Below are 13,189 nucleotides of genomic sequence, written 5' to 3'. Positions count from 1 at the left end.
TTTGTTCGCCAGTTTCTTTTCTTTTCCACCATTGTTTTAATTTTGCACCAATAAATAATAAACTAAAAAAAAAAAAACTAAAAAAATAAATAAATAATAATAATAATAATAATAAATAATAATAATAATAATAATAATAATAATAATAAAAAACAAAAAAGCAACTTCGATCAAAAGAAAGCTCTCAACGACCCCGTCAACCTACTATGCTTATGTCAAATGACCAAGCTAAAAGCGAAACCGGAAGTATGTCTATGGGAGTGAACCCTCTCGCTGTCGTCCTTACGCTTCGGCTCGACGTGCTAGTAGATAGCCATTGATTAATTAAGGAGGTGTTACTACCAGCGGTCGGCTAATTTTTGCCAGGAAGGACACTTTGGACATTAGTTCATCGCTGTGAGCTGAGCTGTTTTATTATTCCATGAAACATGACAGGGGAAACCACTCGAGGGGTAAATACACAATATTTCTATATCATTTTTAGCTCGTTTTGACAGTAGCGGTAGCTAAAGTTAGCTAGTTGACCAGCAGACAAGCTAACCGCATCTGTAAGTAGCTCGTCTTGTTAGCAACAGATACCGGAGGACTGACAGGAGCTACTTAAGTCTGGAAGCTGTGTTTCTGTGTAAAAGGCTAACTGGACATGTGAGTGTTCTGTAATTTGACATTTAATGGAATGTGTCAGTCATGGGTGCTGCATATTTTTTTCCCATAAGCAGCTGTAAGTTACTTCAATAGATAACACTCCTTAGTTAATGCCGCAGTCTTACATTGTTAGTGTGGTGCAGGTTAGAGCAAAAAGCAGCAAACTGTTCCTCCTCATTCACTGCTGTGTCATGCATCGTGGTGATGGCAAACACAGTGTGAGGGGTCACAGAGTGTGTTTGATATTTCACTGCACAGGTCCCTGACATCTGTATCTGCACATCAATTTGTCAACACTGGAGACACTCTGTCCCTCACATGCAAACAGCGAACAAAAACAACTGAGTTACCCCGGCTGGCCCCACTGGCCTTGATCTAGACCATCCTCCCTCTTCTTTCTTCACACACACACACACACTACACACACACACACACACACACACACACACACACACACACAAGTTCTCCTGTTGTTACTCAACACACTCCTCTGAGCCTGTCTTGTGACTTGAGCCTGATTTACAAAGTTAGATTATTTTTGAGGGTCTAAGCTTTTAGGTCTTAGTACCTTGTCTGTCTGGACTGTCAGGACATTAGCAAAAAATGTCCAAGTTTCTGCTCTCAGTTGTGATGATTTGCTGATTTTTCTGTGTTTTAAACAATTTGAAAAATATGTGAAAAAGGCAGTGAACAACAAAAGAAAGAAATTACCCAGAAATTAGCAAGATATTAATGTACAAGAGAATTATCCCAAAAATAAGTGGAAAAAGTAAATAAATAAATAAATAAACAAGAAAAAAAACCCCAAAAATGTGCTGGAAAAAAAAAAAAAAAAATTATTTCACATATTGTTGTTTTCCCTGGTAACACAATTTAAAAAAAAATACAATTATTAGAATTACAAATATAGTTTTCAGGATATTTTCCCCTTTGTTTTGGATAATTTTCTAATAATTATTTCTGGAAAAAAAGAAAATTAAGAAAACAAGGAAATGAAATGACTTGGAAGAAGTGCTTAAAAATTATATAATTTTTGTAACATAGATTTATATCTGTTGTTATTATAATATATTATTCCCTAGATTTTTTTCCCCCCTTAGACACTTAAATAATAATAAAAATTAAAAAGAAATTCTAAATCTACTGGTTTCTTGCAATCCGAGGACCCTTTATTACTAATACTTGTGAAAGGCGTCTGAAAGCAAGGAAAGTCATGTCAGTTCAGGTTTCAAAGGGTTAATACTCTGTAATGAAAAACGTTTGGTTTTGGATTAACCGTCAGTCAAAATAAGCGATATGAAGATGTCACCTTGGTCTTTGAAAAACTGTGAGGCATATTTCAACATTTTCTGGACATCTTATTGCCCACACCAGTAATCCATTAATCAAGACCGTAATCGGCAGATTAATTAATAATGTAAATAATAAACAGTTGCAGCCCAACTTTGGGTAAAAATGCGACCACACAGCAGCACCATTAAGGCAAATGATTTAGCAGGGAGAAATAATCACAAAGTGACTTGAGCATAAACAGAAAAACTACTAAAAAATGTAATGGAGAAAGTAACACACGTTTTTCAAACAGAAGCAGCTTACAATAGTGGATTACTGAGGTTTAAAGAGACAGCAAACACCAAAATCCATATTTTTCCTCCTACTTGTAGTGCTATTTATTAATCTAAATACTTCCTGTGTGAGGTGCCAAAATTTGGAGCCATCAGCTGTAGACCTGTCTGCCTTGTCTCCAGTATAATGGAATTGGATGGCACTCAGCTTGTGGTGCTCAAAGAGCCAAAAAATGTATTTGAAAAACTCAACAGCAATATCTCTTTCCAGAAATCACGACCCGATTACTCAAGACAATCCACAGACCTTGTTGTGAGCAGTTTCACGTAGGGACTATTTTCTTGTACCTAACTACACTCACCAACTTTGTCACTGCTAGCTTACAGCTGCCAAAGAGGACGGCGTTAGTGTTTACATAACACGCTGTCATGAGCAAAAGACTTGCATCCAGTAGAAGATGCAGGCTTCCTTCTTCACGCTTCCTTCTGCGCAGTGATTCGGTTAGCGGATGTAGTTTGGTTGAAAAAAAATAGTTCCTACATAAAACTGCTCACAACACATTATAACACATTATACCTTATTAAGCAGTGAATCACTTTCCTCCTTGTTTCTTGCTTCTGACCCTTGAGCTGCTGTAATGATTTCCCCTGTGTGGGATTAAGTCTTATCTTACCTTATCTTAACTTACTTTACCCTTACCTTAAAGAAAACATTCATATGCAGTCTATCTCACCACAGCTTCTCAGCCTTGATGAGTACAGAGAGCACCTCTTCTCAGGGCTGGCTAAATCCTCTCTTATATATGAAACATTAAAATTTCAGTTCACAAACATTCTGAGAATACTATCAGAGAGCTCCCAACTTAGACTTAAAAAATTCTTGCAAGGAGTCCTAACTAAAATTCCCAGAGCAACTTTGACCTCAGCAAAGAGTTATGGTTGATCCTGTTGCTAGGTATGATGCATTCTTTTGAAAGGTGTGATTGGTTGTCCTTTTGTGAACCTGCACGGTGCAGACAGCCGGTGAAAATGAAATGACCTGTGTCACAATATGAGACTGTTGTGACTGTTAGTGTGATCACAGTGCTGAAAGATGGTTGAGACGCACCTACGTCGTCACTGCTGCAGTGTTTTGTATCACATATAGCAAATATTTAATGTTGTGATCAATGACCGATTAAATAAACCAGGACATTCGAATACATCTGGTCAGATTTTGCAGTAGGCAAACCAGCATGCTTTTGTGGATATTCTGACCCACAATCCAACTCCAAATGCACCCATATTCTTAACTCTAAGCGGAAAATTCCAAGAAAACGTATAATTCTGATAATTTCCTTAAAATTTTGTCACACAGAACAACTCCTGGTGCTAGGAAACTTTGTGAATACGGCCCAGGTGTCGTAGACATGCCTCACACAGCTTACAGACTGCTGACTGGCACTATGCCCGCTGGGAACGTGGAGCAATGACCTCTTTTCATCTTTGTAAGCCGCTAATTTTCCTGTAGATCAGCTCTTTATGTGCAGAAAGCTTCAAATAATGAACATTTTACACTGACAGAACGTTTACCAAATTTGCAAAGCAGCATATTGGCCTGAGCATGCACTGACAATACATACCTCATCATTCAAATCATCTGAGAGAAAAAAAGCAAGGGTATTTCATTTCCGATTACATTATCCATGCTTCTTAATCCAATGATAACTTATTATAAATATGTCACAAGTCTCTTATGTGGTCGGAGTGGCCTAATGACTGAAAATGGTTAAACTTCTTTGGCATTTATACATCCTTGGATTAGATATGGTCATCTCAACATGCGCCGGGGCATGTCTACAGAACAGTATGACATGTTAAAACTAACCACGCAGTGAGGCCCAGCGAGCCAAGGTGAAATCCAGAACTCACTTTCTGTCCCAGACCCCCGTCCCCCCACAGCACACAACACAGGTCCTAAATCAGATGTTTGCTGAAACATTAACCCTTAGGGGCGGTGCATTTTATGAGCTTTACATTCTTCATTTTTTATATAATTTTGGGTGTTAATGGATATAGCATACATTTTTGTTTAATCTCAGCTCCTACAATAAGTCTAATATACACTGTGGAAACAAAATTGTTAAACTCATACTGTGCAACTGTGCATGTGCAAAAAACGGTCCATTGAAACCCATTAAAACTGCAGTTTTTAATCCCACAGCCATCAAAGCATAAAAAATGCATTGTATTATTTCTGGGTGTCATTCTGGGCTTTTGCTTTGGAATTTGATATTTTTACCATTTTCCACCTGATGACATAATTTTCTTTACCATATTTGGCATATGGAGAAAACACATACTATTTCCACTAGGTGCACTGTCAAAGTCAATGTTGCTGCAATTCATTGACATATCCCAGACTGTGATAATGGAGAAAAAACAACCCAAAAAAATGCATGTAGTATATAAAAAATAATTTGTTTTGTGTTTTTTCTTCCTAACTAAAGGGTTAAATGTTGAAAATGAATGAATATTTGATTTTTGTGATTAGGACTGATGTTTGATAAAACTTTTACTCAATAAAAGTAGAAAATCTTATTAATTTTTAACATTTTTTCGAGCCTGATTTTGAAAAGCTTATTTTGTGTGCAGAGTGATTCGAGTGTGTGTACTATTAAAGCGAGCCCGAAGGGTTAAATGAAACCTAGCTGTCCGTGGCATCAGCTTTCACGTCTCATTCATTGCCCTTTTTTTTAACCCTCTTTAGTTAAGGTTGTGTTTGCATCACATGGCTCTGCTCCGAAGATGCCCACCTCTCCGCTCTACACTCCAAACAACCAGATCCTTCACTTCACTCAGGTACCAAACTATTACATCATCTCGCATTAACGTCTCCCCCTGATGATGTCACTGTTTCCATAAATGGGATTGTTTCCTGTTGTCAGGGAAGGGAAGCACAGAGGGCTGGTATGGAAGACGCTTGTCGGCGTCTCTGTGGGCGTACCTGTGGCAGTGGGCGTAAAGTACGCCGTGTCCGAACCCAGAGACCGGAGGAAGATGAGGATCATCATTGAAGGATTCGGTCGCTTCTGCAGGTTTGAAATGACTTTCCTTTAAGGATAATTAACGGGGTGAAGGTGGTTTGAATTTTTCTTTTCCTTGGATGTTTGACTTCAAGTTGGACAAAGTTTTCAGGTAAAAGGTACATTTCTGCCCTCTCACTCAATAATGAGCTGAATCTCTGGTATTCATTCTAGCTAAACACGATTCACATGACCACAATTTACATGATAATACAAAGAATCACGTTTCTGTTCATGACAAGTTCCAAATCCAAACCGTTTGCGGTCTCTTACCTGTGTGTCCTCAGAGCTCTCTCTGTGGGAATCTTTATCTCTGTGGATTACTGGTGGACCACCAACGTGGCTCTTCGGGGCCAAGATGAGGTAAATTCTCAATTCCATTTACAGCCTCAGCATAGACGGTCAATCTGAAGAAAAGAAAAAAAAGGTTAGAAAATCAGTAACGACAACAAAGGGTTGCACTAAAATCAACACTGATGCACTGATCCATTCCATCACATTAATTATGCACAGAAATAATTGTTCAGACATGTTTTTCATTAGGCCTCTTATGGTAATTTTGTTGTAAACTCATCATATGACATATTGACAGCTGACTCAAATATCACACATTGCATTTACATGTGTTTGTTTTTTACAGAAGAGTGTCACTAGCATTTTATCCAACATGATGCCAGATTAAACAGCAGTTTTTTTATAAGACTCTGGCAATTCTTCCTTTTTTTTTATCTCACCACCCCACCTACTTGCGCTACTATGAAGAAAAATAAAACAACACAAAAAAGATGACACAGTGTAGCTTACTGGTAGCCTGCAGCTGCACTGTGGGAGTGGAAGAGACACAGATCTGACTGTCGTTAGCTTGCAAACCGCTGGCAGAAAACCCAAAAGTCTGCCGTTTATAGTTTTGCCCTCCAAAAACTTTATCCTTCACTCTTTAAAACCAGCAGCAAACCACCCAGCTCGCAGACGTTCATGCCTGGAAGCCGACTGCAGAACAAAAGCCTTATTATTTATACCCAGAACTTAACTAAGCTTGTCTGTTTGTCACAAGGGGCATCACTTGGGTTTGTTTTTATTGGCCAAATTTTGTATTTTTGGCCAATATATAAAGTGTATTTTGTAAGTCTCTAACTGAGTAAGTTCTTGTATATAATAACAGGTATCTAGGTTAGGTTAAATGCTATTGTCTGAATAATTTTAAGAATTAAAATGTAATTGCTCCTTTAAAGCATGTACTTGCATTATTAGGCTTTTCTTATCATATCAGTGGCATGAAATGGTCCCAAAACGACAAAAATGTAATTTATTGCAATGTGACAATATATTATCTTGCAAAAGAAGTTATCATGACAGGCTTATTTTTCTTTTTTTTTTTTTTTTTACATCAGTCATTTAAAGCATTATGAGTTGCATCATTTGCCCAGTTATAGTCAGAGTGGACTTTAAGATGTGGCACATCACAGATCATGAATGAAGTGCAGACAAAATCAAGCTAACAAACCAAACAACAAAATACAAGGTACAAAGTACAAGGTACAAGGTAGATTAGTCATTTTAAAAAAATGAAATTTGAAATGGAAAAACAATGCCACAACAATTACAGTTAATAAGTAAAACATTGGTTGCATCATGGGTTGGTGGTCACACATTTACTTGTATTTTTTTTGGCTCTGTGAGTGTTAATCTTGTCCAGACAATCATGTCCTCCTGCCGTCCTCCCCTGCCAGAGCAGCCCATCATACACGGCCGAGATGTCGGCGTGCCACCAGAGGGCAGCAGAGTGCATGGTGGAAGGAGCTGTGAGGAACGGAGGGATATACATCAAGCTCGGCCAAGGTCTGTGTTCCTTCAACCACCTCCTGCCCCCCGAGTACATCCGCACGCTGCAGGTGCTTGAAGACAAGGCCTTGAACAGGAGGTACAAAGAGGTGAGAGGAGCAGCGCAAACAGAGCTCCTGGTTCAGGGAGAGAGAGGACGGCGCGAAATTTCTCAGGGTGGTGTTTGTGTCTGCAACAGGTGGACGCTCTCTTCCAAGAAGACTTCAACAAAAGCCCGGAGCAGCTCTTTAAAACCTTCGACCACGAGCCCATCGCTGCTGCCAGCTTGGCCCAGGTTCATAAAGCTCAGCTGTTTGACGGGACGCCTGTCGCTGTGAAGGTGAGCGCTCATAATGAAAACCTTTGAATTCTTAATCACCGGAAAGTAAAGGGTCATATCGAAGGGATTATGCAGAATGAGACCACTTCAATCCAGGTATGTTTCAATATAAAGTAACATCATGAGTTTATTATTAGCTACCAACACAGGAAATGTTGCCCTATTTTTCACTCTCAGCAGGCTGGCAGTTATCTTCTCAGGGTGTCCTCAGGTCCTTAAAATATTAGAAATATATATTTTTTAAATGCCATTAGTCTTAAATTTGTCATTCAATAATCGTTTAATTTCTTTTTGGCAAGACAAGTCAAGCAGTTCTGTGTGAAAGACCACATTTCTAATGTTTGAAATCCTTAACCCTTTTAAACCCAAGCAAAGTGGCTCAATTTCTCTCAAAAACATGAGAAGGCAATGAGTAACGAAAGAAAAAATGAACAAAAATGTGTAATAAATAAATAAATAAATAAAATAAAAAATGTGAAAAGTACAAGAAAATTACCTGAAATTGTTTAAAAAAAGAAATATAAAAAAAACCTTAAAAATTGGAAGTTAAATTAAAAAAAAGTGCTCAAAAGTTCATACTAATTTTGTAGCATAATTTTAAATATGTAACTATGATCATTATATAGTTTTTCCCTAGATTTTTTCCTTTTTCTCTGGACATTTTCCTACCTTTTTTTCTCTAAATGTATTAATTTCTTGCAATCTGTGGAACATTTCTTACCAAGTTTGCTCATTGCCTTTTTTGCTCATGTTTTTGGGAGCCAGAAGAAGCGCCTGGCTTTTTAAGCTGAAAAAAAACCCAAAAAGCTTTGATAAATGTCTGGTCTTACCCTTCAAAATCACGTTTTTGTTGATTTTTGCTCTCCACAGGTTCAGTACATCGACCTCAGGGATCGGTTTGACGGGGACATCAGAACATTAGAGATCCTGCTGGACGTTGTCAAGTTCATGCACCCCAGCTTTGGATTCCGATGGGTTCTCAAGGTCAGAGATCAGCGGCATTTCTCAGCTAATTTTACATTTATGTCTATTTGGAAGATTTTAGCCGATAATTGATTGAAATCGTCTCTGCAGGACTTGAAGGGCACTTTGGCTCAAGAGCTGGACTTTGAGAACGAGGCCAGGAATTCAGAGCGGTGCGCAGAAGAGCTCAAACACTTCAGTTTTGTCGTTATACCCAAGGTCTTCTGGGAGCAAACCAGTAAGGTGAGCGTATAAATGATCAATAATACTTAAATAAACTGGACTTCTATCCATTCATGGCTAAAACACTTTCTTTTTTTCCCCATTTCAAAGAGAGTTTTGACCGCAGAGTTTTGCAACGGATGCAAAATCAACAATGTGGAAGAAATTAAAAGACAAGGATTAAGTCTGAAAGATGTGAGTTAATGCGCTCTACAGTACAGCTGATACTCACACTTTACTTTTACTGAAAAAAGGCATCTAAAACACCTCATACATTTTTTTATTTTTCCCAGACTGCAGATAAACTGATCCGAACATTTGCAGAGCAAATTTTCTACACCGGTTTCATCCACGCAGACCCTCATCCTGGAAACAGTGGGTACATCAGTGTACGTGTGTGTGTGTGTGTGTGTGTGTGTGTGTGTGTGTGTGTGTGTGTGTGTGTGTGTGTGTGTGTGTGTGTGTGTGTGTGTTACAGTGTGAAGGATAATAGCATTATTAGTATTTAGCATCAGTTATAAATGAATTTGTATTTTATCTTAATATTGTATAATCTGTCCAATTGAACTACAGATGCAAGTATAGGATACAAAGTCTCACTTAAATGAAAAGTGAGGATGCTGAAAGACTTCAGTTGATGTTTTGGTTTTGCTAAAAGTAGTTTAATGTGCCTTAGTAGCAAACAAATAAAATAAATTGTTGAAGAGAAATTTGACAGAAATATATCTATAGAGTGCATGAAAACAGTCTCAGACCTTTAACTTAAACCTGTGAAAAACAAGAGCAAAAACAAAAGCGTTTAATATTTTTGTTCAGTAAGTAGGTCGATAATGAGACATTGCAGTGCAGAAATACCAAAGATTTTAAAGGTAATTTAGAAACAGTGTTGCTATTACAAAGTGTGTCCACCAGAGAGCACTGGAAAGATTATTTCTGTAAAGAAATTATTTGCATCATTAAGCAGCAACCTCCGGGTCTGAAAACAAAACTAACACAGCAGCACCAAAAACGGCAGAAATAAACATGTTTACAGCCTGGTACAGACAACGAGTCTGGTCTCTAAAGCTAATTTCAACATCCATGACATCTGCATGTGTGGCAAATTTCTCTGTAAGTTGTTTATATATATATATATATATATATATATATATATATATATATATATATATATATATATATAGTGATAGTTCTATTATTATTATCTAGGTAAAGTGAGTTTTTTTTCATTAATTACTTATGTTGTTTTTTTAGTAATTATTATTATTTTTATTATTATTTATTTTTTTTATTATTTTATTTTTTCCCTCTTCTTTTTTAAAATGAATTATTTTAAATTATATGACATCACAGGTCATTCTAAGCCAGCCGGGGAGGAGTGTTAACGGGCACATGTGGATGAGATGTGGCTGGGTATTTGTGATTCGCTATTGTACTGGTTATTATACTCTGCACAAAACTAAATAAAAATATGATATTAAGGCATAAAGCTCTGCATAATTATGGGCAGTGCTGCTATGAGTGGCAGGTGGGAGCCATCTGTGGACAAGCTGCTGCCACAGAGACAACACTGGACAGTGCAGATGCACGCAGTTCCTGACAGTTCATTCTAATGTTTGACTGTTTTTAAGCCTGTTTTTTCATGAGAGAAAATTAGCATTAGCTGTAAATACACTGAGCTTATAAAGCTAGCAGCCAGTGCAAGAGGTATCACCACCCTCTCATCCACCTCTGGCTCCAGAAACACTGCATGGTGATGGCTAAAATGTCAAACAGAAGTCCGCAAACAAATGAGTAACGCCACAGCGGCTACACGCATTATTTCATACAGAGGTGATGCTGCTGTCCACCTGTGTCAAACATCCCCGCCCAGATTAACCTTTCCCTAAAAAATCCGTTTTTAAAAAACGACTGAAAAAGAGGACAGTGATTTTGCGAGTTCTTCGTGCAGCTCGTTCCGTGTTATTGATCCTTTTTTTTGTCTTTGCAGTTCTAGTGAGACGAGGTCCTGATAACAAGGCGGAGCTGGTGCTGTTGGATCACGGCCTGTACGAATACCTCAGTCAGCGGTAAGATTTATCGGCTTTGTGACGAAGACCTCTGAAAATACTCAGCTCTAACTGTGACCTTTGACCTCAGAGACAGAGTGGCCCTTTGTAAGCTGTGGCGGTCCATAGTCCTGAGAGACGAAGCAGCGATGGAGAGGTACTCCAAAGCGCTCGGCATCAAAGGTGAGGAAACTCAGGAATTTACATCGTTGGATTCTTTTTTTCTTCCTGTTTCGAGCGATCGTCTTTTCTGATCCAAACTTGCCGCGCAGAGTACTTCCTGTTCTGCGAAATGCTGCTGCAGCGTCCCATCAACATGCGTGAGCTGGGCCTGTCCAACATCCTGAGTCGAGAGGAGACCACCTACATGCGCGAGATGGCCAGCAACCGGTTCGACAGCATCATGCAGGTGCTGAAGGCGATGCCTCGACCCATGCTGCTCGTGTTCCGCAACGTCAACACGGTCCGAAGCATCAACATCACGCTGGGAGCGCCGGTGGACCGTTACTTCGTCATGGCCAAGAGGTCAGTGCAGAGGCAGAGGTTCCCAAACTTTTCACACCAATGCACCAAACTGAACTTCACTTTCAAACAATGCAACAACTACAGAGGGACTCTAAAAGTCCTACGAATTTGTCATAATTCTGTAAAATAATACTAAATATGTATTTATGATCATTATAAATATCAATTTTTTTCTTTTTCCCTGATATTTTTCCCTTGCTTTTTTTTCATCACAATTTCCTAAATCTACTGATTTCTTGCAACATATCTGTTGCTCACTGCCTTTTTCTCATGTTTTTGGAAGAAATTTGCTCTGGGTTCAACAGTGAAACGCTTGTGAAAAGCCACTGAAAGCAGCGTAAGAACAGTAATGTTGCTTCAGGTTTCAAAGGGTTAATCCGCATTGTTAAATGCTCAAAAATTTGGAGAGCGGAGTCAGGAGTGAGCGCTGTGCATCTGCTGTGTTGTCACATCACAGGCATGTTAACCCTTTGAAACCTTCAGCAAATCGGTTTGATTTATTTTAAAAACTTTGGGAGGCAACAAAAAACTTAACAGTACATTAGTAAAACTATTAGTAAAGAAAAAAAGTTACAAGAAAAATTACCTGAAAATATGCAATAAGAGTTAAAAAAAAACATTGTCCAAGAAATAAATAAAATAATATTTTAAATATTATAAATATTTTATTATATTTTTGTAACATAGCTGTAAATATAAAATTATTGTTATCATATTATATTTTTTTTGGTAATTTTATTATGGTCCTCCGTCGTTTTTTGAGAAATATTTTTCTAAGGTAATTTTCTCGACACTTTTTGCTAATTTCTTGCAATTTGTGGGACATTTCTTGAAAAGTCTGCCGTCCCGTGTTTCAGCGCCGTTAGAGGCTGGGGGAAGATCCAGGCGGAGACGGCGGGCATCCTGCCGCGGCTCTGGCTCTTCCGCTGGGTGAGGACAACGTGGGAGGGCCTCAAGTTTGAGCTGGCTTTGAGGTAAAAAAAAAAAAAAAAAAACTCATTTAATGTGTCGATAATACAAAATGTTTGTGACTGGAGCCAATAAATGCGACTCCTTTTCCAGGTGGGAGATGGCGTCGATGAGCGTGACGCGCTCCTTCCTGAGCCTGCTGTCGTACTTCGGTCTCATATCTCTGGACGCAGACGTGTACGAGTACCTGAGGTAGTGCACGGACTCGTCACACGCTATTGAGGACCTGATCCACGCACAAGTTAATGCAAAACAGCAGCGGGGGGGCCTTTTCACGACTGTAGCAGCTCCTGAGGCTCCTGCTCGAAACGGTGCTGCTCGACGGCGCGCTCGATTTCCACACCAAATCATCCCGGTCTCACTTTCACACACAACTTCCTCACAATGAGAGTGAACTGCAGAACGGTCAAAAACCAAACCCACTCCAGCATAAACTCGCTTAGTCTCACTAGCTAACAGCATATTTTAACCTTTTAATGATATATTTTTTTGATATTTATATCTTGTCTTAGTGGATTCTCAGTACAGAAAGTGGCGTTGAATTTCAAGTTTTAGGAGTTTTAAGGAGACGTTCATTCTATCAGACAATATTTTCAAGCAGCGTCCTGAAAAAAGCAACGCATCAAACCGCGTCCCCGAGCAAACGTGGAATAACTGTACCTTTACTATTAACCCTTCATAAGCTGCCGTTCACGAGTGTTTTAAACCTAGAGCTCCGAGCAAAATTAGTGATTTCTGTCAAAAACATGGGGGAAAAAAGCTGTGAGCAAGTTTGTAAGAAATGTTACACAAATTGCAAGAAATTAGTAGATTTAGAAAATTCTTTTTTTTAAAAAAAACTGGGGAAAAGGTTAGCGGAAAACTATATTTATAATAATCAGAATTATATATTTAAAATTATGTCACAGAATTATTATACATTTTAAGCACTTTTTTTCAGTCTTGTTTGTCGTGTTTGTTTTTTTTTCCCTCTTTTTTTTTTTTTTCTTTTTGCTAATTTTGAGGTAATTTTCATGAACCTTTCACTCA

At 38.5% G+C, this 13,189-nt stretch overlaps 1 protein-coding gene across 4 annotated transcripts; it reads left to right on the top strand.

Annotated features, from left to right (window-relative positions):
* The first annotated feature begins 325 nt into the window (after window positions 1–325).
* Window positions 326–12,960, top strand: adck5 (aarF domain containing kinase 5). 4 transcript variants are annotated; one of them, XM_042506457.1, is made up of 15 exons: window positions 326–452; window positions 4,960–5,051; window positions 5,138–5,287; window positions 5,563–5,638; window positions 7,006–7,206; window positions 7,296–7,436; window positions 8,307–8,420; window positions 8,511–8,642; window positions 8,733–8,816; window positions 8,915–8,996; window positions 10,609–10,687; window positions 10,758–10,849; window positions 10,939–11,191; window positions 12,049–12,165; window positions 12,254–12,960. In XM_042506457.1, the coding sequence occupies exons 1-15, from the start codon at window positions 429–431 to the stop codon at window positions 12,354–12,356; spliced, it is 1,740 nt and encodes a 579-aa protein (XP_042362391.1). In that variant the 5' UTR covers window positions 326–428; the 3' UTR covers window positions 12,357–12,960. The 4 variants fall into 4 exon arrangements, with proteins under 4 accessions (XP_042362391.1, XP_042362393.1, XP_042362389.1 ...); XM_042506459.1 differs by having other exon boundaries at window positions 12,029–12,165; window positions 12,254–12,342; XM_042506455.1 differs by lacking the exons at window positions 326–452; window positions 4,960–5,051 and having other exon boundaries at window positions 5,215–5,387.
* The last annotated feature ends 229 nt before the right edge of the window (window positions 12,961–13,189 follow it).

Source organism: Plectropomus leopardus, chromosome 18, assembly GCF_008729295.1.
Source record: "Plectropomus leopardus isolate mb chromosome 18, YSFRI_Pleo_2.0, whole genome shotgun sequence".
NCBI classification, from domain to species: domain Eukaryota; kingdom Metazoa; phylum Chordata; class Actinopteri; order Perciformes; family Serranidae; genus Plectropomus; species Plectropomus leopardus.
The sequence above is the reverse complement of the archived record's forward strand: the minus strand, read 5'-3'. Positions and strand labels throughout refer to the sequence as shown.